The 25,586-nt window shown below is 51.3% G+C and overlaps 2 protein-coding genes across 2 annotated transcripts in view; both read left to right on the top strand.

The window, feature by feature from the left end:
• Trappc10 (trafficking protein particle complex subunit 10) overlaps window positions 1-8,680 on the top strand; it is a 58,635-nt gene extending 49,955 nt beyond the window's left edge. The window contains exons 21-23 of the mRNA XM_021174541.2: window positions 1,788-1,965; window positions 6,576-6,770; window positions 7,429-8,680. Of these exons, the coding sequence (XP_021030200.1) occupies window positions 1,788-1,965; window positions 6,576-6,770; window positions 7,429-7,667 (612 nt within the window). The 3' untranslated portion in view covers window positions 7,668-8,680. The remainder of the gene's footprint in view (window positions 1-1,787; window positions 1,966-6,575; window positions 6,771-7,428) is intronic.
• A 2,216-nt stretch (window positions 8,681-10,896) lies between these two features.
• Window positions 10,897-25,203, top strand: Pwp2 (PWP2 small subunit processome component). Its single transcript, XM_021173956.2, has 21 exons — window positions 10,897-10,959; window positions 11,816-11,928; window positions 13,140-13,234; window positions 13,438-13,537; window positions 13,668-13,811; window positions 14,551-14,686; window positions 14,919-15,145; window positions 15,904-16,047; window positions 16,388-16,458; window positions 17,050-17,186; window positions 17,561-17,709; window positions 17,825-17,972; window positions 18,235-18,385; window positions 18,996-19,176; window positions 19,734-19,881; window positions 20,541-20,649; window positions 21,099-21,164; window positions 22,066-22,284; window positions 22,395-22,545; window positions 22,663-22,737; window positions 23,961-25,203. Exons 1-21 carry the CDS (start codon window positions 10,942-10,944, stop codon window positions 24,133-24,135), a joined length of 2,757 nt encoding a protein of 918 aa, XP_021029615.1. The 5' UTR covers window positions 10,897-10,941; the 3' UTR covers window positions 24,136-25,203.
• The last annotated feature ends 383 nt before the right edge of the window (window positions 25,204-25,586 follow it).

The following is a 25,586-nucleotide window of genomic DNA, read 5'->3' as shown; positions in this document are numbered from 1 at the left end:
CCACTGAAGCCACTGCTTCCTTAGTTATGGTTGTCCCAGTGTTTGCAGATGTGTGTCACCATCTCGCAGGCAGTGCAGGGGATCCCCTAGAGACTAGGGTAGTATGTAGCTTTGTGGTTACAGGTGGCTGGAGAGATGATGCTGGCTTGAATCCTTTGTCCACTTACATGGAGTGGTTTGCCTTTTCATTATTAGGGTTTAAGTGAGTCTCAAGTATCTGTCCCTAGTTGTGTATACTTTATAAACATTTGCCCCTGTTTAGTTGGCATTTGCTGTCTTGATGGCCAGGGAAATACAGAAGTTTGTACTCTTGATGGAATCTAGCTTTTCTCCTTTGGCCACTTGACTCTCTGGTCTTGGATCTAAGAGTCAGAAAGCTTTCCAAGAGCTTGAGAGTCTTGATGCTTGTATTTCTGTTTTATGAGCCGTTCTGTCCTGTGACTCATCAGGAGACCACACCACAGAAAGGTTTGATGTCAGCTGGCCATGCCTGCTTGTTTTTCACTGAAAAGACCTGATTCTACTCATACTTGGAGTGTCCAATGGGAGAGCTGGTGCCCACACATGTCAGGGACCAGCCCTTCCTGCGGCCATTGGATTTTCTCCAGACAGCATTAGAGAGAATGACTTGAGATGAAGCTCACTGCCACTATTGATGGATGGCACCTTTGAACCTTTAGGAAGTCCATCCTTTGCTAGGCTCACAGTCAGTCTACCTAGTGCATCCCACCAATGCTTGGAGCAGGATGAACACCCCAGAGGCAGCTGTGGGAATAGGCTACTCAGTGACCTCCAGCATCCCTGTGCCCCATAATGAGAAAGCAGGAGACGAGCCCATCAGATTGTGGGCATTTGCCTTTCTCTGAGCAGACTTAATTGAGTGCTTGATAGGAAAGTCATTACCAAGGCTGTCTGAGGACAGAGACGTTGTCGTCTTTTCATGAGTCTTGAGAAGAACACAATTATAGATCTCGGATATCTCCTTTGATTAGCAATGCATTGTTTTCTATTGAGATACATACAGGTGAAGAGCACCTGGCTTCTGAACTGGAACTCAGTAGTGTGAGCCTCTCGCCCATGCCACTGCCAGCAGGCGGGTTGGCATTCTTGGTTCGTGCTGGGTGGTGATAAAATGCTGGACTGTGTGAAAGGCCATTGGGAATGAGGCTGATGTGGAGGAAGGGCTTACGGACAGAGTTGGATGATACCCAGGACTTTGTGTTCGTTTTACTAGTTTTGGTAATGGTGGTGTATTTTGGCAAGAAAATGTCTAGTTTTTAGTACTATAACATGAGAGGTGAAATGGCAGGCTGTCTGGAATTTTCTTCAGAATATCCTAGGCAGATTTAGAAATCCTACTGGAGACTTAGACCAAGCAGAGGACACCAATATTAATGATCTTGATGTGAGGGAGACACATGGAAGGTTATTCCGTGTCCATGCCTCCATGTTCGAAAATACGGATAACTTAAAAGACGCCTAAGGGGCTGGTGAGGTGGCTGTATGCATAAAAGTGTTTATGGCAAAAGCCTGGTAATGTGCTGTTGATCCCTGGAAGCTGTGAAGGTGGAAGGAGGGAACCAGCTCACACACGCACGCACACGCCATGGCATGTGCACACATCACTCTCCTCTCAACAACAATGTAAATGTATGGAGTTGGGCTTGCGTCTCTTAGAACTAGCTGCCAAGGTGGTTCTGTGGCCATGTAGCTCTGCCCTGCCTCCACACCCTTTCTTCTGGCCACTCAGGTAAGCTGTCCCTTATCTTTTCTGTCCCTCCTTGCAGACACTGTACAGTGTGAGAGCTGAGATCCTGCCTGCTTCAGGAGCTGAGTACTGTAAGACAGGCTCACTCTGCTCCTTGGAGGTGTCTATCACACGGCTCGCCGACCTCCTGGATGTGGACAAGGATGAAGCACTCGTGGAATCTGAGGACTATTTTTCCACAAAACTTATGTATGAAGGTAGGACTCAAGCTCTTCCTGATGCTGTGACGCTCCACAGTCTTCAGTGAAGTGCAGCATCCTCGGAGAGTGTTTGCCTGATAGGTTCCCGATCCAGCACAGTCCTCGCTCACTAAGCACAGCTGTTATCACAGTGCATCCCAGCAAGCACTCTGCAGCAGCCTGGGGACTCAGGGCCACTGATGCATCTGCCCAGCTGTGTAGGGTGCAGAGTCCAACCATCAGCCTAAAGCTAGCATCATGCTCCCAACAGCTGATGCCTCTGACCACATACTGTCTTCTCCTACTCTTCACAGGCCCTGCAGTTCCCAAAATATGACTAAATATGACTGATGAACCAAATATTTTTTATGTTTAAAACAACAGTGGGGCCAGCAGGATGGCACAGTAGGCGAAAGCTCCTACCACGAAACACCTGCTTGGTGGCCTACACTTGACCCTGAAGCCCACAGTGGAAAGAGAGGACCAGTCCCCAAACATACTATGACTTCCACATGCAGGCCATGGCATGCATACACCTGCACACATTAATACTAATTTAAAGAGGCTTTTTTAACAGAACACCAGTGGACTAGGTGTGTCGGCACATGGGAAGTAGGTACAGAGGAATCAGGAGTTTAAGGCCAGCTTCAGTTACAAAGTGAATTCTAGGTCAGGCTGGACTACTTGAGATTCTCTTTCAAGAACAGAGTTGGAGAAGTGGCTCGGTCAGTAAGTGCAGGCATGAGGACCTGAGTTCAGTTTCCAGACCCTATGTTAAAAGCTGAGTGTAGCCAGGCAGTGCTGGAACAAATCTTTAATCCCAGCACTCAGAGGCAGTTCTCTGGTCTACAGAGTGAGTTCTAGGGCAACCAGAACTACTACACAGAGAAACCCTGTCTTAAAAACAAACAAACTGGATGTGGTGACTCCTCCCATAACCCTAATGCTGTAAGGCAAAGGCAGGCAGATCCCTGGTGCTTGCTTGCCAGCTAGGCTAGTCTGTTTAGCAAGATCTGTGCCTGTGAGAGACCATGTCTCAGAGCAGGGTAGGTGGTGCCTGAGGAATGAGGGCCAGAGCTGACCTCTGACCTCCACGTCTGCATACATACATGCACACATGAAGTAAAACAGGGCTGCAGATGGCTCAGCAAGTAAAAGCAAGTTTGCTGCATAAAGCCTAACAGCCAAGTCCAGCCCTGACACCCTCTGGAAGGAGAGAGCTGACGTGTGCATGACTCACATGGTACATCATTATGCACGGTGTCTTAGGTAGGGTTTTACTGCTTTGAACAGACACTGTGACCAAGGCAACTCTTATAAGACAACATTTAATTGGGCTGACTTACAGATTCAGAGGTTCAGTCCAGTATCATCAAGGTGGGAACATGGCACTGTCCAGGCAGGCATGGTGCAGGAGGAGCTACGAGTTCTACATTTTCATCTGAAGGCTGCTAGCACAACACTGACTTTTAGCCAGCTAGGAGTAGGGTCTTAAAGCCCACATCGACAGTGACACACCCACTCCAATAAGGCCATACCTTCTATTAATGCTACACCCTGGGCCAAGCATATACAAACCATCACACATGTATACAATAAATCAATAAAACAGTACAGTAAGTATAGAACATGATATTGTTCATGAAAAATAATTCTGTTCTCAAGTGGAAAGACACTGTACACCTGACGTTCTGGGGTCTTTCATCCCTTTGCTGTCTAGCTTAGTCAGAGGTAACCGGATTCCCATGTCTTGTCTGTACTCACTCTGAGGAGAAGCAGTGTACTAGCTGAAGTGCATGAGGAAGCTTTTAGAGACTACTCCTGCTTAGAGATTGAAGGTGCTCATGTCCTGCAGTCCTTCCATCTGTCTTGTTTTGAGGGACTGTTTGGCCAGGTGTCATTTTGCAGCTCCATGAGTTGGTCAGTTAGAAGCATGACTTCCCAAGTCTGCACATCTTCCAGTTCTAGACATGTTTGATTTCAAAGCATCAGAATCCACATCTGAGCATTGCCTGCACAGCAGGCACTGGGACTGCCAAGCACAGGGGCAAATACAAGCTTCACAAACTCCAATTCTTGCTTAAAAAGTCTCAGGTTCTATCTGTCATGATAAAGACTGTGGGGTGGAGGCTTATGGGGGTGGTGGTAAGGGGGACCAAGACAGGATTTCTCTCTGTAGCCCAGGCTGGTCTAGAACTCATGGAAGTTCTCTTGCCTCAGCCTTCGAAGTTCTGGGATGACAGGTGTGAGGTCTCTGCCTTGTCCTAGGTTCCTGTCTGACATGACATGGCAGCCTCATGTGGTTGATTTTCAAAAAACATCCTCTAGCACAGATTAACATAGTTTGCCAGTCATTGGCTAAAGAACTGAGCCTTGCGGAGATGGCTCAGTTCAGCACACAGTGCAGAATGCCTTATGCACTTCTGCTCAGAGCTGCCATTCTGCAGCTGAGCATGTGAAAAGCGTGAAGCGCCAGGCTGCTGTAGCTCTGTGTCTTTAGCTGCTGACTGGTTCTGTTAAGACTCTGGTTATACACAGTGTTTCGGCTGAATGTCTTTACTCCTCCTCTGAAGATGAAACAAGTGACAAGTCTCAAGTGACAGTACCACAGAAAGGGGGATGGTTCAGAGCCTGGCAAGAGTCAGGGTGAGGCAGACAGCCCGAGTCTGTGGTTCTGTGCAATTATACCAAGAGAAATGCCTGACCCTAGTGCCTTTGACTGTGGTGGCTTTTGAAGACTGCTGCCTGGTGGCTGTTGGCACAGCCAGTGCAAGCTCCTGTCCTCATTTGAGACTGCACAGTAGGGAAGGCTGGGTGTATGCCACCTCTGACTGTCCAGTCAACGTGAGTCAACCTATATTTGATCCCTGAGACCTGCATGATGGGAGGAGAGAACTCTGATGTCCACTTGTGCTCCATGGCATACATCTCCTCCCCCCACCCCCCAAAAAAGAAAAGAAAAGCATCTTTGGGGGTGAACTGAACAGTAGGCAACTTTGGCTGCTCTTTGGAGGTCATTCTTACATCCAGCTGTCAATTCCCAGCAAGTGCGTGCTGCTGAGGAATGTGAGGAATAAGATAGTGAGCGTGGGGGCTGGTGAGATGGCTCAGTGGGTAAGAGCACCCGACTGCTCTTCCGAAGGTCCAGAGTTCAAATCCCAGCAACCACATGGTGGCTCACAACCATCCGTAACGAGATCTGGCGCCCTCTTCTGGAGTGTCTGAAGACAGCTACAGTGTACTTACATATAATAAATAAATAAATCTTTAAAAAAAAAAAAAAAAAAAAAAGATAGTGAGCATGACCTGTGCCTTCATCAGGACCATCATAAATGTGGTGTGGAGGTCTCAGCCTAGATCTCCCTGCCTGTTTTGCGGCACATGACCTAGTGGCCACCTCACCTGCCTCTGTTGCTCCTGGCCTTCAAGTCACACGTCATGTAGACTACTGCTGTTGTGGCATAGGAAGCTGTCACCTACCACCATGCTGCTTGTCTGCATCTGTGGAAAGGGTCTTTTTCTGCTCACCACTCTGGCCCCTGGCTGGCCTTGCTCACTGTCCTTACCTAGGGCTGAGTGTTAGGAGCACTCTAGATCAGTGAGAAGGAATTTAACAAGCATGTTGGTCAGCTGGGTGTGGTTGTGCACACCTTTAATCCCAGTACTCCAGAGACAGAGGCAGGCTGATCTTTGTGAGTTCACCTGAACCTGGTCCTCATAGTGAGAGTTCAACAGCAGCCAGACCCTGTCTCAAACAAAAGTAATACAAATAATACAAAACAATAAGCAAAATAATGGATGTCGATGACTGCTGCCACATGCTAAGGTCCTGCTGTGCCTAAGCTGGGCCCCAGTGACACGATGTGTGCCATCTTTTACACCCTTGGGAAGCACCTGAAGGTGGATAGTTTTATTCTTACTCTATGGGTGGCCACACCCAGAGGTGAGACAAGCTTGGCAGGGTCAGGAATAGGATCCAGGCGGTGCTGGCCAGCTTTCCATCACTGTGGCAGAGTCTTCGGTGATTCTGCTCACCAGTAGCTGCTCTATTGCTTTGGGACTGAGGCAAGACAGAAACATGGCTGTTGGGGAATATGGCGAAAGAGTCTGCTCACTTCCTAGCATCCAGGAAGCAGAGAAGAAAAAGGATATATAAGCCAGATAGATCCTTCAGAAGGCACATCTCCAGAGAGAGACCTTCCTCCAACCAGGCCTACCTCCTAACAGTTATTCGCATGAACCATGACTGGAGCCCTCTGCTGAAGTGGGCACCGTTGTGATGTGAGCCACAGTGGCCCTTTTATAACACAACACAGATCATTGGTCTTGATGCAACTACTCACAGACAAATCTGCCTCCAGTCTCCAAACAGCCTAGTTTAACACTTCTTCTATTGATGGAAAACAGTTTTCTGTCTGCGTCTATTGTGATCCAGTCAAACTAGAAGTAGTTGAGTGTTGCACCAAAACAGTGGTGTGCCTTGATTGTCAGAGCACATGCTCATTCTAAGGTGGACTTAACTTGAGACGTGTATGTCCTATAGTGTGGTCTCCCCTGTGACCATGAGGACTGGAAAGGGAAGGTCTTGCTTTGCTGTCTGTATCCATGGTATGTCCTCCTCATTTCAGTTGTGGACAACAGCAGCAACTGGGCTGTGTGTGGGAAGAGCTGTGGTGTCATCGCCATGCCTTTGGCTGCCCAGGCCACTCACAGAGTCCACATGGAAGTGATGCCTCTGTTTGCTGGTTATCTCCCCTTGCCTGATGTACGACTGTTCAAGTACCTCCCCCACCACTCTGCTCATGCCTCTCAACTGGATGCTGGTAAGGAGTTTACAGAAGGCAGACCCACCTTACTTAAAGTGGGTCATGTTCTGATAAGTCATCTCATGTTAGAAGTACTGAAGGTCAGTTCACTCATTGCGCAGACCCACTGAGCATCTGAGCATAGCCTTGGCTTCTCGCTTGTGCAGAACTGTTAGTACAGAGCTTGTTTTAAATGTGCAGCCCTAGATGTAGTGGGATTTAAAACAAAGCACAGAATCCTCACTGTGGCTTGCACAGTGTACTTAGTGGTGGCCTGCTGTCTCCCTGGCCATCGGGGGAAGTCTGGCTGGGGACTGCAGTTTCTGCTACTACCTGGCATCTTGAGAAGACCAAACCACACTGTCAGCTCAGAGTGTGGTGTCTCATGAATGTAGCGAGAAAGCTGTAGGCAGAACCCTCCTAAAATCAATGGTAAATTCTGCATTGAATAGGCTGTAGCTTCATGTGGCACATTGAAAAGTTAATACATAGTTTCATGGCCAGTAGAAATTAGTGCCCAAATCCCAGTTTGTTCTAGTTTCAAAAACTCACAGGAATTCTGTAACAGCATGACGCTTGTTTGGCTCTTCTGCATCCACATGACAGGCAGGTTGGCTTGCCCCCTCCCCAGGCTTACTCTTTGGTGGCTTGGTCTGACTTCCTGTGTGTTCCACAGACAGCTGGATAGAAAATGACAGCCTGTCAGTGGACAAGCACCTAGATGACCAGCTGGACTGCAGCAGCTTGCGGAGTAGAGGCAGCACACACTCCACTTCCAGCAGCGAGCACAAAGGCTTGCCCATGCCCCGGCTCCAAGCACTGCCCGCTGGCCAGGTCTTCAACTCCAGCACTGGCATGCAGATCCTGGTCATTCCCAGTCAAGACGACCACGTCCTGGAAGTCAGTGTTACCTGACCGTGCCATGGGCCAGCGAAGCCACAGAGTGGGTGTGAGTGCGCGTTAGGGACTGTGGCTGGATTGTGGTCTGTGGTAACACAGTAGCTCTAACCAGACTTTGGCAGTCCTGCCTAACTACAGGCACAGCAGAGAACAGTGTCCTTCAGCTGCGCAGTGGAGTAGAGCGTCAACTCATGTTGTCTATGACACAGGATTTGTTTTCATTTTTTTATCCCTGACCCTGTGCCCTGTGCTGGTATCCCCAACTCCTCAGACCCTCCCAAGAGGGTCTGGTCTCTTCTCACAGCCCTCTCCTAGTGGCTCTCCGTACACCGCCATGGTTTCTTTAAGGTGGATCTTCAGCAGACTGCAGTCCTCTTACGGCACTGTGTGCCCTTCTCACACAGCCCAGTCCCTGGTTATGGTTTTATAGTAACAGCTTTGGGGCCGTGGGGTGGGGTGGGAGGGAACATAACCCCTTCTGTGCCTTGGGATGCCTAGCAGATCACAAGATCCATCTGTAGAAGCCACGTGAAAGGTACTGCAGAGAAGACCAGAGAGGAGGGAAGTGTGGTGTGGAGATGGCTTAGGCTAAAAGTTCTGGATCCCCGACTCCCCTAATGTTGATTGAATAACATATGCACTTGGAATTAAATCTATATTTATTATAATTGTTGGATGTGGGGGTAAAATGTTTTCTCTCACTTTAAAGTCTGCTCATGTATTGTAGCTGTATAATCGACATCTTTTGCACCTTAAGTCTTGGAACTGAAGATGCTCCATCTGGAGTGAAGATGAGAGGGGCCTCTCCTGTGCTCTGATCAGTCGTAAAGGACTCAGGGCCTGGAGGACCTCACCTGGGCCACTGGGTTGCAGTCATACCGCACCAATGGGTTCATTTACTTTTGGTTGTAAATTTGATTGTACATATTGTTGATTTATTATTTTTAAGAGTACAGACTAACTGATGTAATGTTTGTGTATAAGTTGCACCAAAAATCAAGGACAAAATAAATGTGTGTTTGTTTTTACTGGTGTGGAAGTCATAGATTGTAAATACATGCTGTATGTATTAAATGTTTTCAGTCCTCCAAAGTGATGTATTTTTGTATATAGGAGATAGAGTGCTCTGGGCTTATTGGCATGGTGTTTGTGAGTGGAACCTGAGGTGGAAAGCCGGGAGAGGAGGGAGCCCTCTTCAGGAGTTGCTGCCCCCTGGGGACCAAGTTTGAGCCCAGGGTCAGGGGCACAGAGAGAACCAGGAGAAACAAGCCAACACTTTCAGTATTCAGTGTATTTGCCTTTTTTTTTTTTAAATATTTGTTTATTATATGTAAGTACACTGTAGCTGTCTTCAGACACTCCAGAAGAGGATGTCAGATCTCGTTACAGATGGTTGTGAGCCACCATGTGGTTGCTGGGATTTGAACTCAGGACCTTCAGAAGAGTACTCAGTGCTCTTAACTGCTAAGCCATCTCTCCAGCCCCAGTGTATTTGCTTTTAACTCAGCCAGTAAATAAAGGATAGTGTGACGCCCACAACACACCACCACCAAATCTTTTTCATTTGCAGGAATTGGAGGAGTGCTTAAAGAAAATAAACATTGGGGCTGGAGAGATGGCTCAGTGGTTAAGAGCATTGGCTGCTCTACCAGAGGTCCTGAGTTCAAGCAGCCACATGGTGGCTCACAACCAAATGTAATGGGATCCAATGCCCTCTTCTAGTGTGTCTGAAGACAGTGGCAGTGTACTCACATAAACCTTTTTAAAAAACCAAACATTTATTAAAAACCTATTTTATGTGCAGTTTAAAACTAATAAACTTGGGGAGCTAGGTATGCAAATTAGAACTTGGTACTTACTGAATGTCTACAGCCCTCTGAACTCTGTTTTCGGTAAACCTTGACAGTTGGCCTGCAGATGTCAAGTCCGTGTGTGTGGAGGTCTTTCAGACTTGATCCTGGCAGAAAAGCTTCCACCCGGCACTGCTAGCCTCCCGCATCCATGTGTAGTGCGCTGCTCAGCTTTAGAGTGGAGCTCTTGAGTTCACCGCCCACCCCCTGAGTTTCGTATTTCTGAGTTCTCTACAGTTTTCTAATTATATGTATTAAGAATAAAACAAGGGGAAGATCTAAAATGTTGGTAGTTCTGTTATCTGGGAATAGGATGAAACCAAATCTGTTAAAGGGTTTTTTTTTTCCTCTTCTAGTTAACCCAAAACTACATCTATGTGTGTGTGGTTTCAAGATGGGAGATGTCACACAAAGTCATCCTTGTTTCTTCTATTTGTAGAGGAGCTAAGAGGCTGTCACTGGGTTTTGTTGTTAGAGTACGGGTGGTTTGGTGAAGATGAAACAGGCGTTAGGCATGAGGAAGCCGGTCAGGGAGTGTGTCTTGGAAACAAGTGCACAAGTGTTTACAGACAGCTGGTGCCACGTGTAGGTACAGCAGGAAGAAAGGCAGTTACAATTGTGAATTTCAGGAGGTCTCCCGTGATTGGAAGAACTGTAACTTCTGATTGTAACATGGGAATTGTATTTGATGACTTCTGCCTACAACCCCATTGTGCAGCCTGGAGTGGGTGCCTGTGTCAGATAAGGGTAGAAATCCCATGAAGAGATAACAATGCTGCTCTTAGGGTTTTTTTTTTTTCTTTAGCATTTAAAACAAGGTTAAAATTTAAAATCAAACATGCCAGATTTTATCTAAAAATGCAAAATTATGCCACTTTTTATGAAAGAACTGACCACTGTGATGCTTAAAATAAGCTCGACGTGACTTTAAATTTTTTTATTTCTCATGAAGACACCCTTTTTCTGTAAGAGAGCTGGCAGCACTTGTTCTCTGGGATGGGGTCTAGGAAAGGTGACGGCCGCACCTTGACACTGCAGGCGTTGGTTTCACAGTGTTCTGTAACATAATGTCAGAGTAAGGCCGCTGTACTAAGATCGTTTAAAGTGCAAGCATTAAAATTCTAAAAATACACGTTTTAAGAAGAAACTCCGTTTGAACTTGGGTTTTTGTTTTGCACGGTTACAGGCGAGTGTGTGACGATTTGCTCGCTTTCTCAGCTACTGACTGGGCTCTGCATGGAGACCTATAGCGGTCTCTGAGCTAGTTCACCGGTACGCAGCGCCTGCGTAGAGGCGGGGGGGGGGGGGGGGAGGGAATGGGCGGGGCTTCCCGGAACACTAGGGTTGCGGCTCCGCCCCGGAAGTGCGCGTTTTAAGCGCCGGAGATAGTTTGTATTCCGGAAGTGGTTGCTGTACAGTACCCCACGTGTGGCTCCAGGATGAAATTCGCTTACCGGGTGAGCGGCGGGCCGGGCAGGGGCAGCGGGAGGGCGATCGAAGGTTCCGAGGACGCGGGAGAGATCGTGGGTCGTCCCATCGCAATCTGTTACTCCCGGTTTATACCAGGAACTCCGGGCTCCTACCCAACAGGGTCTCGGGCTGTACCCAGCCCTGTCCATACTCCTCTTGCCAGACAACATAGCAATAGCTGCCGAAAGGCTCTTAACAACAAACCTCAAACAACACCCAGCTCTCTACAGGGCTGCCAGTTCTTGGAGCAGTCTCGACAGCGCTCCTCTGCTGGTCATACCTCTTAGGAGCCAAGCTCTGCCTGGTGTTATCTCGTTGCATAGCTGCCCACCTACAGCCCAGATTGGCTCCTGCCTTAGCCCAGGCAATTCCAGTAAGCAGCTACCCTTCTGCTCTGCTGGGCTTTGCAGTGTTTGGACATCAGTCCAATTGCCTATGTGCCGTTTCTATGTGGACATAGAACACAAGACTCGGGTCTCTACACCCAGCTGTGTCTGCTGGATGGCGATGCTTGTATTTGATAACTGAATGGATACACCGGGGCACATAGGACGGTGGGCGTGGTGAGCATCTCCTGCAGCCCTAGTCACTGAAGCAGCTTCTCTTATAATGGAGATCCTGTGCCCTTCTGTGCCTGGCAAATGCTTCCTGTCTTGAGAGTATCGAACCCTTCAAGGGAACCCTGGGCTCCTGAGAATTAGGTTGGGTTCCTCCTCTGCCCAAGGGTCAGGACACTTGCCTATGGTCAGGTACTTTATTACCTATGCCCAGATGCCTCTCATCACCATTTCAGAGAGCTGACGCTGTGTTCTCTGTGTTAAAACTGATTCATTTCCTTTGCAGTTCTCGAATTTGTTGGGTACGGTTTATCGGTGTGGAAACTTAAATTTCACACATGATGGAAATTCTGTTATCAGCCCCGTGGGAAATAGAGTCACTGTGTTTGACCTTAAGAAGTAAGTATGGGGAAACTGTTAGCAGGGACGGTATCCTCCGTGTGAAGGCTAGCCATCCTCTTTGTGGCTTGCAGGACTACTAGATTTAGGACACAGGTCATGGTAGAGTTGCCTGCTGGGGTCCTCGTTTTTCATTCTAGTATCTAGGACACCAGCATTACTGTTTTGGGGTTTTTTTGGGGGTTTTTTTGTTTGTTTGTTTTGTTTTGTTTTTTCGAGACGGGGTTTCTCTGTGTAGCCCTGGCTATCCTGGAACTCACTTTGTAGACCATGCTGGCCTCAAACTCAGAAATCCACCTGCCTCTGCCTCCCAAATGCTGGGTTTAAAGGCGTGTGCCACCACGCCTGGGGCCAGCATTACTCTTAAAGGGAAAGCAAAAGTCATGTGCCTTTTGGCTGTTTGTTTGGGGGTGGTGGCAGATAGGAAGGTTATCTCAAAAGGTGAGCACTTACTATGGGGGAGGGGGTGTGGCTCTAAGGGCCCCAGGACAGGTGATTTGGAGAGTTCAGGCTGCCTTGGATCCTTGCTCAACAGCCCTGATGGTTCCCACCTTCCCTGCTGAGATTAGGCTTAGCTTTGCTTGTCCCAACAAATGTGGCTCCTTTTCTGACTAGGAATGACTCAGCCCCTTGACTGTCTGAATGTCTGTAGGCTGATCCCCTCTAGCCTGGCCAAGACCCTCCAGTTCTTCTGGCCACTGTGCTCCAGTTAGCTTCAGTTAGCTGGCTAGTCCTAGGCCTCCGTTACCAGACACTGTAGGCTGGGACCAGCAGTGTAACCTACTGTGCCTGCTATTGACGGATTACTGGGTCTAGTCGGGTCTTCTGTGTCACTATCTCTTTAAATAACATCTCAGGGTCTCAGAAGTAATGAGAACCTGTTTGTTAAAGAAGACTCAGACAAAACACAAAAAACAAAACAAAAAACCAGACTAGGATCTAGTTGTGACACCTATAATGTGCCTCCAGCTCAGTCAAACCCTGCTTTCTTCTTCTATCCACTTCTGAATTTAAGGACATACAGCCTTTGCAAGTGTGCTACCCTTGACTCCAAAAGGTCAATACTAAGATGACCCAGGAGGGCAAGGAACGAGCTGTAGCCAAAGGGCCCTACAGCAGGAGAACCAGCTGCTAGTCCATCTCTGGCCCTGCCCTCCCTATCCGAGTGACCGAAACCAACTGCGGGCTGGGTTTTTTTTTTTGTTTCTTAGCAACAGATCCAACACATTGCCTCTGGCCACCAAATACAACATCAAGTGCGTGGGGCTGTCCCCAGATGGTCGACTCGCAATCATCGTTGATGAAGGTAATCAATGTTGGTGTGGGCAGGCACTGAGGTGGCCCTGCACCTTCTGGGCCGTGGAACAAGGGCATCGCCTAGAGTCAAGTTCAGCTTCATAGCACAGGTTCCAGCAACCCACGTCCTAGGGTGGACAAGTGCGCTGCATCTGGGGTCCGATGGCTGTGTCTGGGGTCGGGCGGCCACAGTGTCACTCTGGCCTCTTGCAGGGGGTGCTGCTCTTCTGGTCAGCTTGGTGTGCAGGTCGGTGCTCCACCACTTCCACTTCAAGGGCTCCGTGCACAGCGTCTCCTTCTCCCCCGATGGCAGGTAAGAGCATCTGTCATCTGTCTGGGTGCCGCCATGGGTGCCCCTCCATGATGGATGCAGGGTACCCACCGGTCTCTGGCCAGCTATTTGTTGGTCCCCAGTATCACATGTGACCCCGTTTCTCCTGCAGAAAATTCGTTGTCACGAAGGGCAACATTGCACAAATGTACCACGCCCCTGGAAAGAAGCGAGAATTCAATGCGTTTGTTCTGGACAAAACCTATTTCGGGCCCTACGATGAGACCACGTGCATCGACTGGACAGATGACTCCAAGTGAGACTGGGGAGGGCACCCTGGGCCATCTGTCCCTGGAGAATGCGGTCTTCTTCCATAAGTTGTGGCTGCGTTTTTAAGTGCGCCATGAGCCCATTGTAGTTTGGTCCAGCCTCTAATGGCAGGACTGAGCTCTGCTCTTAAGTGAGGTCTATAGTGTTTTCCTTCTCCCGTTTACCACTGGAAACTTCCTAATGGGATGCAGATCTTAGTAGAAATAAGAATTTCCACTCAGGAACACACAGGCCAGCTATGTTATCCAGAGCTGCTGCTGCTGCTGAGGCCTGTCTTGGGCCTGACTCACCATCTAGCTGTCCTTACCCTGAAGGCATCTGTTTGTTTCTGGCTTATCTTGGGAGCTGAACCCTTCCTCATGGGGAGAGGTTGGTGGCAGTCAGAGGACCTCCTTCGTTCCTGTATCCTGGCCAGGCCTCCAGCAAGCACAGAGCCAAACCCATACTGTCAGTGCCCTGCCACTGCATGCTGCCTTCAACAGCAGCGAGCCTGTCCCATGCACCTGACTGTGTGGTTAAGAGAATACCCTAGAATCTCAGGTTGCATCCAGGATAGAAGGAATTAGATGCCATACCCAGAAAGACCCACAGGCATAGGCTCGAGTTGTCCTCTAAGTCTCTTACAGGGCATCAGTGGTCTCTTGATGTCCCTCCAAAGGGAAGCCGTGAGTGGCCATAAAGGTAGCAGCCCCATCATGAGCCCTAAGCAGGTGTCTCTATTCCAGGTGCTTTGTGGTTGGAAGCAAAGACATGTCCACCTGGGTGTTTGGAGCTGAGCGCTGGGACAACCTCATCTACTATGCACTGAGTGGACACAAGGATGCCATTGTGGCCTGCTTCTTCGAGTCCAACAGCCTAGATGTATGTCCCCTACCTGCACTTCCCTGCTCGGCCGTCTGAGCCTTCGTGAAGCTACCCTAGGGGTTCTTTCAGGACTAGCGGACTAGCCCTGGTCACTGCCTAGGTGGAAGGGGGAGAGAGGGATGGGACTTAGTGGAGCCAGAATCCAAACACCAAGCTTAAGGGGCACCTGATCTAAGGGCCTGGGCATCGGGTGAGTGGCCTGTTTCCAGTCTATCTGCTTCCCTTGCAGCTATACTCTCTCAGTCAAGATGGAGCCCTGTGTGTGTGGCAGTGTGACACACCCCCTAAGGGCCTGCGGCTTAAGGCACCCAGGGGCTGGAAGGCAGACATACTTCAGAGGGAGAAGGAAGAAGAGGAGGACGAGGAGGAGGGGGATCGAGAAACCACCATCCGAGGGAAGACCACACCAGCAGAGCAGGAGAGGGTCGGGAAAGTGAAATACTCCCGACTGGCCAAGTAGGTCTTACAGCTTTTCTGGTTTCTTCACTTATTTGGTGCTTGCTGTGTGCCCGGCTCTGGCCTTGGCCCTGGGGACATGACACCCACTGGGTTTCCATTGGAGGAGTATGGGGGGACTTGTGGGGTGGCTGTGGCAGTGTAGTGGGGCTGTGGTCAAAGGAACATTGCCTTCAGTCAACTCTGTTTTGAAGACACCTGGCTTTGGATGAGAGCCACTGATAGAGAAGGGCAGGAGGGAGGCCACGATGGCATCTGAGCTGGAAGGTGACAGAGTGAGGGACAGGAAGAACTGCTCTCCCTTGTCACAATGCAGTAACAAAAGAGAGGGTCTGGATAGGTGTAAGGTCTCAGGATGTCCTAGGTGGGGTCAGGACATAGACTAAGATAGAACGCATTTGGCCTCATCTTATCAGGAGAGCACCCACTGTGGTTGTGAGCAGCAGTCAGGAAAGAATTGGGGTGGAACCTATGAAGGACACTCAGGAAGCAGATCTGGATCACCTCACTCTGTACTGTAGGGAGACCTGCATGCCTCTCCTGCCCTGAGAGAGAGGTGCTTCCAGGTCACCTGCACATGCAGACAGCACCCCCTGGAGAAGCAGGCATGCTTAGAAGGGAGTGGTGGGCTAACAGCTGCCTCAGCACAGGGCACACCTGGCTCCTTGTGTGCCTCTGTCCCAAGCTGCTGGGTGAGAGGGCAGACCCAGACCCAACCCGACCCTGTATGCTCCCCTGTGTTCTGCCTGTCGATCCAGGTACTTCTTGAACAAAGAAGGAGACTTTAACAACCTGACATCCGCCGCGTATCATAAGAAGACCCATCTCTTGGTCACGGGTTTTGCTTCTGGAATCTTCCATCTGCACGAGCTCCCAGAGTTCAACCTGATCCACTCCCTGAGGTGAGTGCGGCTCGCTGGGATGCTTCTGTGCGTGCACAGTGAGGTCCCGGGTGAATGGGCCCACAGGGCAGCTTCCCACCAACCACTGCGCCCTACATTTGAGTCACAGACCCCAGTCTCGGGTGTGAGGGTCGGGGTCCACTCTCTGTCCTGTGTCTTTCCATTCCAGTCTTCATCTCAGGAAGACAGAGAGTGTTAAAAGTGTTAGTCTCTCCAATGACCGCCGGCAGGTTCCAGCGAGCAGGACCTGGGCTCTTACAGGAGGGGAGGGGTGTAGCAGTGGGCAGGATGGTCGGTCGCTCCTGTTCACCCTGCCCCCACTGTACTCTTGTCTGCCCAGCATCTCCGATCAGAGGGTTGCTTCGGTTGCCATCAACAGCTCTGGGGACTGGATTGCCTTTGGCTGCTCAGGTTGGTTTCCCTGCCCTGCTGTAGAAGGGTAGTCATCTGCCCAAAAGCCAACTTAAAGTCAAGTCTTGGGGCAAAGGGCCCAGCGAAGCCAGATTTGACCTTGTGGGACCCCAGAGTGCCGTGCTGTGCCTTCTATAGTAGAAGCCTGCTCCCCTGGGGACAGGAGCTTCCCACGGCCCATCTGAGCAGGAGTGTAGTGGCTCTAGGTGTGTATGCAGGAGAGTCAGGGTAGGCTACAGATGGACCATCTTCTGTGGCCCTTGCATATTGGCCTGCAGAGGTACCCACATCCCTGCCTAGCAGTCCTGGACCTACCTATTCAGTCTAGTCACCTGCAAGACTGTAGATGGTGTTTGCCTCGGCCATGAGCCCACTTTCTGTCCTTGCTTTTTTGATTCCCGTGCCCTGGGCTGCGTTAGGCCTGTGCTCTCAGTGAGTGCTCAGGGTGAGTCCAGACCCGACTGACTGCGTCACAGGAGTGTTGAGATACACTGTCCCATGCCATGCACAGGGGATGGGGGATGTGTGTGTGTGTGTGTCCGTGTCCGTGTGTGTGTCCAGACAGTAACTTCTGCTTTCCGGTGCCCACAGGCATGGGCCAGCTGCTGGTGTGGGAATGGCAGAGTGAATCCTATGTGCTCAAGCAGCAGGGCCACTTCAACAGCATGGTGGCCTTGGCCTACTCCCCTGACGGGCAGTACATTGTCACCGGTGGGGACGATGGCAAGGTGAGCACCGGGCATCATCAGGCTGAGCTCTGGGTAGGCTAGGGGAGTTGGCCTCCATTTCTCAGGCTAAAAGCCCCAGAGGGCCCCTAAAAGATCATTTAGTGGGCTTTGAATGGAGAGGGTCCAAGTAGCCTTGTTTCTGACTCTCTGAGAGTTTCAGTGCCAGCCAATATGTGAGGTGGCAGGTGCTGGCTGGGCCTGGCTAAGGCCACAGTCACCCATGTTAGCACTCACAATGCCGCCCTCACACCCTCAATCTCCATCCAGAGATGACGACAGGAACCGTAGGGTACAAGGGGCTCTCCAGGCATCACCTGGTATAGCCGCTATGGCTGTGAGGCTGTGTTCATGGTTCCTGTGTGCTCCCTCTCTAGGTCAAGGTGTGGAACACCCTCAGTGGCTTCTGCTTTGTCACTCTCACAGAGCACTCCAGTGGGGTCACTGGAGTGACATTCACCACCACGGGCCATGTCATCGTCACCTCCTCCTTGGACGGCACTGTGAGAGCCTTCGATCTTCACAGGTGAGTCCTGCCTCCAAGCGTGGCAGTGGGGGTGGGGCTTCAGGTCCTTCATGGACAAAGCATTCAAGAGGTGCAGGTGTGTGCTGACGTCTCCCTGGACCTTATCCCTGTTCAGGTACCGGAATTTCCGCACCTTCACGTCTCCACGCCCCACACAGTTCTCCTGTGTGGCTGTCGACTCGAGTGGGGAAATCGTCTCTGCAGGGGCGCAGGACTCCTTTGAAATCTTCGTGTGGTCCATGCAGACAGGCAGGCTTCTTGATGTAAGAGCAATCTAGTCCATGTCCTTAGAAGGCTTGGGGGCAGGTGGGCAAGGCTGTCCCTACTTGAATACCTAGAAAATTCAGTGCAGCGGCTAGGGCTCAGGGACATGGGCGCAGAGCCAAGCACAGAACTCCTTGTAACAAGCAGTGACAGTTAATGGAGGGTTCGGCCCATCCTTCGGTGCTCCCCACACTCCTCCTCACAGCCCACATTAGTGCTCCAGCCATTCCCACATCTATCTCTGATCCTCTGCCTCTGTAGGTTCTGTCTGGCCATGAGGGACCCGTCAGTGGTCTTTGCTTTAACCCAATGAAGTCTATCCTGGCTAGTGCCTCTTGGGACAAGACAGTGCGTCTGTGGGACATGTTCGACAGTTGGAGAACCAAAGAGACCTTGACTCTGACCTCTGACGGTGAGCCGGGGCTGGGGTCTGCAGATGGACCGGGGCCAGAGCTGGTTTTCTCCTGTTACCATCCAGCCTGATGTCCTCTAGTGCCACCGCCTCCTTGACCCTAGTTGGGTTTTCGATGTGAGCTCGGTGGGAGGTGAGAAGAATGCTGGACCCCCAGACCCAGCAGTCTTCTCAGCAGCCCTCAAGGCTGGTGGCATGGCGAGAGAGAACTGGTCATTGAGTCCCCTGTCCAGCTGCGTCAGGCTGCGAGTCCTAGGGCTTTCGTCATGCTCCCTGTTGCTTTCCAGAGCGGCCTTCAAGCTAAACCACTGAATTGCTGGAAATGCCGGAGGATGACCTGTGTGTCACTTGAAGGATCGGCAGCCTGCAGCCCTGTGGTTGTCATGCTGTGCTGTCTTGGGAGCTCTTGTGTCTGAGTGGCACAAAGGCCACCACTTCAAACTCCCACCTCCCACCCCCCATATCACCAGAGAACTGGGCAGTGGTGCTGGTTTGTCCTGGGCTGGTGTGTACAACACTCTTGCTTCCAGGCTCAGCACCGCTCTTGATGAATTCCCTTTGCACCTTGGGGTTCCCTGGCCCCCTGGGCCTGATGTCCGTCTCTCTCTAGCCCTAGCTGTGACTTTCCGGCCTGATGGTGCAGAGCTGGCTGTGGCCACGCTGAATTCACAGATCACATTCTGGGACCCTGAGAATGCTGTACAGGTGGGCTCCATCGAGGGCAGGCATGACCTGAAGACCGGCAGGAAGGAGCTGGACAAGATCACAGCCAAACATTCAGCCAAGGGCAAGTGAGTTTCTCCGCTCTTTCAGCAGGGGCGGGGCATGGCCAACCCAGGGCACAAAGGCCTCTTTGCTAACTTACTTGCTAAATATGTTCTGAGACTGCCTACTGCCTTGTAGAGGTAGATGGGGCCTCTGGTCTACGCAAGCCCGCATCATTCCAACAGCAAGGAAATGCTGTGGGTTTGCTGAGTTCACCTGTGATAAAGAGTTCTCCATTGGCAAGCCATTGCCGTCTACCTGGTGTGTGGCTGGTGGCGGGCTGCATTTTCTGCCCCCTTGGACCCAGCTGGAACCATGTGGTTCTGGACCGATTCTGGGATGTCACAGGCTCCCTCAGGTGGTGGCATCTAAGAAAGGAAAGGGGTGGTGGGTGGGTGCCGTCTTTGAGGGTCACGAGTATACCTACTTTGCTGAGGTTGGCCAGGGAACCTTGAGCCACCCTGGTGTGATAAGTATTTGCCTCCGGGGGTGTCACTGTGGGGTGGTCTCTACCTGTTCCACTTGGCTTTTGAGCCCACATGCCACAGTGATTGGTGCTTGAGAAACTGTGTTTTCTACCCAGGGCCTTCACCACCCTGTGTTACTCTGCGGATGGGCAGAGCATCCTGGCGGGAGGCATGTCCAAGTTCGTGTGCCTTTACCACGTCCGGGAGCAAATCCTGGTGAAGAGGTTTGAGCTCTCCTGCAACCTGTCTCTGGATGCCATGGAGGTGAGTGGTCACATGGGACATTTAGCAGGTGTTTTGGCTCCATGGGCTTTGGGTGGTCCAAGATGTTGGCACATAGGTGGTGGCTATGGCAAAGCAGGAAGGCTATGCTAGCCCAACTGCCCAGAAGAGCCTGGCATCTTCTCTGTCTGTGGGCCTGGTACTACCTGGTTAGGTTGCTTGGAGGACAGGAGCAGTCAGTGTAAACTGGCAGATTTATGGGCTCCTTCAGAGCCTGTAAAGGAGAGAACGAGAACAAAGGCAGGTCGTGGCCAGGCGTGATGTTCTGACTGTCCCTGAGCCTCTGTGCAGCCCCAGTGTTACAGGGCTGTGTCCTTACTACCCCTTGGGTATCAGTCCTCCTTGTTTACCACAGTCTGTGGCCTAAGCCCTCTGCATACTGTTTGCCTCAGGAATGTGGGTGAGGCTTCTGAGTAGGCCTGTAGCTGCCTGCAACTGTCCCCACCCCCCACCCCGTGTGTCTGTGTGTGTGTGTGTGTGTGTGTGTGTGTGTGTGTGTGTGTGTACAGTGCCCTGTCCCTCCCGACATGAGTTCAGGCTCTGAAGGAAGCATCTGTGGGTAGGGTCCACGTGTCAGCTCCTGTGAGGGCACAGTTGGTGATAGGCAACCTGTGAAATGAGAGTGGCTTCTATTATTGTAGGAATTCCTGAACCGGAGAAAGATGACAGAGTTTGGCAACCTGGCACTCATTGATCAAGATGCTGGGGAGGAGAACGGGGTGGCAGTTCCACTGCCAGGAGTAAGGAAAGGTGAGCAGAAGTCCCCAGTCCTGTCCCCCACCCACTTTCTTGGTTGCTCCCTCCATTGGCGGTCTACCTGTTTCTACATTGGGACATATTTTTGGAACCTAGAATGCCTGGGCTGCTTTAAGGGAGAGGGTCCCATGCATTTGTTCCACAGGATCGGTGCCAGGGGCCACCTAGGCAGACCATGCCAGTAACTGTGGCTCAGGAAGCTGGAGTACCTTTATGTAGGCTTCCCTGGACCAGTCAGACCCACTGAGGCTGAGCAGAGGCCTCTGGGCCGGAAGAGCTGTCTGCTGGCCAGCGGATGCCCAGCTCCACGGGGCCATGACACTTGCGACAGAGGTCTCGGGGCTGCTTTCCTTCTACAGAGCTGTTCTCTGTAGGTCCCCGTGACCACCCTTGGGCAGCACCATGGACAGTCAAGTAAGTCCAGTGGTTTTTTTCCTCCCCAGGTGATATGAGCTCCAGACACTTCAAACCTGAAATCAGGGTGACTTCTCTGCGCTTCTCTCCCACGGGTGAGCCTGGGTAACCCTTACTGTCATGTGCCAATTCCTATAGGTGCCAGGGCCTTTGTTCCTGAGGGCAAGGGCAGTGTCGAGCTGCTGACAGGCTCTGGGCGTTGCTGTCCTGTGAACTGTAAATGACTGGCACATGTTTGCCCTGGTTCTTGGAGTGCACAGCTGTGAAACTCCATCCCTACCACTACAGTGGGAGCCTGGACCCTGCTCTTGGGGGATGACAGTCCAGGTACCCTTCATAGGAGGCAGACTCTCGGCACCTCAGCTAGTGATAGTGCCTTACCCACCCTGCCTCTGACCCTCAGCGTGTTCAGGGATCTGCTTAGGCCTCAAGCCTGCTAGGTACATGTGTTCCGTTAGGGCAGGGCAGGGCAGGGCAGGGTCCTGAGCTGTGCCCTGCAGCACTAATGGAGAGGATAGGCTGAGGTATGTTGTATTGTTATCCTGTGTCAGGCACATTCGGAGATGATCATCCCTATATGTCCCACTTCCCACTGTGGAAGGTAGACCAGATGTCCACAGACCACAGCCTGGGGCCCAGAGTGGTCCTATCTGTCCTGCCACACAATTCTGCAGCTTGATTGATTGATTTATTTATTTATTTATTTATTTATTTATTTATTTATTTGAGCCACTTCTCACTACACCCAGTGTGTGGCTATGCCCTTGGTGTGGGTGGTGGGCAAGCTGGACATGAACTATATGGCCTTCAAGGCTGAAGGTCTGCCCTGTTCTGGGAAGCCCACTGATTTCCTGGAACAGCCAGAGGAATTGGGCATCTGGGCAGCTGCAGCCCTGGAAAAACCATCTGCCCATGGTTTTGTTTATACCTTCTACAAAGCAGGGGATGAGTGGGCTTTCAAGGTTTGAGGAAGCCCCTTTGCTGCTTGCTCCACAGGGCGCTGCTGGGCAGCCACCAGCACAGAGGGCCTCCTCATCTTCTCCCTGGACGCCCAGATGCTCTTCGACCCATTTGAGCTGGACACCAGTGTGACCCCTGGACGGATCCGGGAGGCGCTCCGACAGAGGGAGTTTACCCGGGCCATCCTCATGGCCTTCCGCCTCAATGAGAAAAAACTGGCCCAGGAAGCCCTGGAGGCTGTGCCACAGAATGAGAGTAAGCCGGGGCCACCAGCCACACCTTGCTGCTGCAGAGGAGCTCCAGGTGGCTCCAGTCTCCCTGGCAACTTCTTTGCAAACTGAGCATGGCTTTTCTTCTTCCTGCAGTTGAGGTAGTCAGCACGTCCCTGCCTGAGCTGTACGTAGTGAAAGTGCTAGAGTTCTTAGCTGCCTCCTTTGAAGAATCTAGGCACCTGGAATTCTACCTCATATGGACGCAGAAGTTACTTATGTCACATGGACAGCGGCTGAAGTCCAGGTATAGACTGGGCTTCCCCTTGCTCTTCACCTGTGGATCAAGTGACCCAGCCATTTGGTCCTGGCCACAGGGAGGCTTCCCCTCCATGCACACACACTGATGGTGTCTCCTTCCCAGGGCGGGACAGTTGCTGCCTGTGGTCCAGTTCCTTCAGAAGGGCCTCCAGCGGCATCTGGATGACGTTTCCAAACTGTATGTGCCTTGGGGTTGGTGGGCGGGTAGGGTAGGGGGCTCGTGCAGCTGGTTATCCCTGTCGTGTCTGATCTGGGGGCAGAGTACTCCAGTGTCAGAGATGGGTGAACTGAGTCCATCTGCCATGGGTGTGAGGGTCCCCTCTGGGTGTGGCTGACGCTTAACCACTTACCATGTACACTTGCCACTTGAGGCATAGTGAGAGCCCTTCACCCTGGGCACAGACATGTCACAAGTGTAGGGCCGGGCAGCCTGGCCTAGATTCTTCTGTCACCTCTGAGGGCAGTGAGAGGTGGCCACAGGACTTGGGGCCAGGGATCCTGAATTCTTGGGATCTGGCCTGTGTATTGCAGGGGATTCCCTGGTGTGGCACTAATAAGAGAATATAATTTGTATTCTTGGAACAGTGCTAGCTAGAATAACCTCAAGTGTATCCTCCTCCCCCAGCCTGCTCCTTCAGGTAGTTTTTGGTGGCCTGTGACCCATACGTCCCCATATCATCTATCTGTCACTGAGCAGTTGCTATGTGTTCCTGCCAGGCTTATAATATGCTTGTCTGCTAGTCTCTCCATACAGAGTCCCTGAGAGAGGCTGGCACTGGGGCACTGTGGTCCCATAGCCCTTCCGATTATCTTTACAATACTTCTCCAAGTCACAAGCAGGCTCTTCCTCTTCGTGCCCTTTCCTTCCTAGAGTCCTGCCTGGCTGCAGGAAGACTGGTGTTGGAGGTGGCTTTACTAAGGTGTGGATCTGCTTAGCAAGGTGCATGGTGCACCTGGCTGGCGCACCTGTGACTCCACAGCTCCTCAAGAGAGTACTCTTGCCCCTCCATCTCCTTCTGAGCATTGCTGCTGTCTGGTTTATGGCCAAGGCATTGGCTTTGTGAGGTTTGCGAGGCAGCCCTGTATAGGTCACATGGCACCCACAAGTTTAATGTGCAGCCGTTCCTTTCTACTGGCTTCTGCCCCACTCATGGCTCTGGGAGATAGGGTCAGAAACATGCCCTTTGTCCTGTGAATGTGGGGAATCAGCCCCCTGCCTCTGTCAGTGGAATGCCTCTGTAATGGAAGGGCCAGCAAGGAGAGCAGGCCAGATGCTGCACTACACCGGGTAGAGCTGGAACTGAATTAAGGAGGGAATAAGTTTTGGGGACAGCTGCACCTGATCCTGCTGGTGGCAGCCGAGCAGGATGATGGTGCTGACCTAACACCTTCTGTCCTCAGCTGTGACTGGAACCGCTTCAACATCCAGTACGTGCTGGCACTTTCCAAGCAGCGGGGCATGAAACGCACCCTGGAACCTGTGGACACAGAGGAAGACTCAGATGCATCTGATGAGGACAGTCTGCACCTACTCAGAGCTGCAGGTGAAGAAGAGGAAGAGGAAATGCTGATATAGAACTGAATATTTCACGGCCTGATTGGCTGATTGGAGATGGAACCACGTACTCCTGGGCCCAGGAAGTGGGAGGTGCCAGAGACCCCGAGACCCTCCAGCCCGGACTCTTCCTATGAGACTGCTCATGCTGCCATGAGACAGCAAGCCAACCTTTCAGGGCCAGGACCAGGATACAGCGGGCACACATATGCTTTGGGCCCAGAATGCTGGCATTGTGGATGGCCCTGCACAGACTTCCTAGGGAAGGTTTAGAAGTGTGGACTTGCAACCCTTCTGTCAGAGTTATTTATATTTTTAATACGATGCTCTAAGGATGAATTTCAGGTTGGTAAGAGAGCTTTTTTTAAAATGTGAGGACTTTGCTTCTCAGCTTTGAATTTCCGGTGTTTCTAATGTGTCCTGGGTGAGACATTGTCTTCAAGTAAGCAGGGAGATCAGTGACTGTCTGCTCGGGCCTGTGGCCCTGACGATCCATAAGTAGTGAAGAAATGGTGTGTGCTGGGCTGACCCCAGCGGGTGGCTGTGACAGCCCAAGGCTGGCCAGGGAAGCTTGGACTGATCTTTGCCAGTATGTACAGGTTGTGTGAGAGAAGGGACAGTCCCTCCATGCCAGAGTGGCGCTTTACCGATACTTCCTGTGCATGGGGTTGACCAGGCCCAGCATGTCACTCGCCAGTGAAGAGACCCACAGGTGCCAACTCATGCTGATAACTATTCGCTGGCCTCTGTCCAGGCCACAGGAATGGATCTGTGGCACCTGGTGCACTGAGAGCCATTAGCTGTCACACCCTTGTTATACCCAGGATACACTGATACTATACTGTCTTTGTCACCTGGAACCCGCTCAGGCTTGAACACAGTTATGGAGAGAAGTCAGAGCTTAGCCTGGTGTCACCAGGTTTCCTGTTCTGCAGAGCATTTCTGTGTGTAGCTTGGGGTAGAAAAGGAAACTGCTTCTTACGTGCCCAGGGACAGCCAGGCCCCTGGCCGCCCAGACAGGAACCTGCTTGTTTTGGTGCCATCTTGGGATCCCCATCTGCAGTACAAATACATTTTTATGAAGCCTTACTGGTTTTGTCTGTGTGTGGTATGAATGTGAAACTGAGGGCCCAGGGAAGGGCAGGCAAGTAGTGCTGAGCCATACTTCAGCCATCACCCATCTCTAATGAGTTTTAATTCTCATACCAGAAACTGGGCTCAGTTTGGAGTATTTTACAAGTCTGCTCCGCGGTAACCATGCCTACTTCACCCCTGTGGACAGCCAGATGCAAATTGCCTGACACTGCTCCACCCCTCCCCTCAACTACTGTCCGCTGAAACTGGATAATCCCTGACTCACCATAATGGTGTTGGGCCACCAAACCCGCTTCTGTATGCTCCCTGGCTTCTGCATATACTGTGCATCCCAGGCCTAAATGTGAAAGGGTTAAGATGGGAACATCCAGCAGCTA

Source organism: Mus caroli, unplaced genomic scaffold (genome assembly GCF_978045245.1).
Source record: "Mus caroli unplaced genomic scaffold, Mus_caroli_1 scaffold_9, whole genome shotgun sequence".
In the NCBI taxonomy this organism is placed as follows: domain Eukaryota; kingdom Metazoa; phylum Chordata; class Mammalia; order Rodentia; family Muridae; genus Mus; species Mus caroli.
This window is presented reverse-complemented; position numbering and strand designations above follow the sequence as displayed.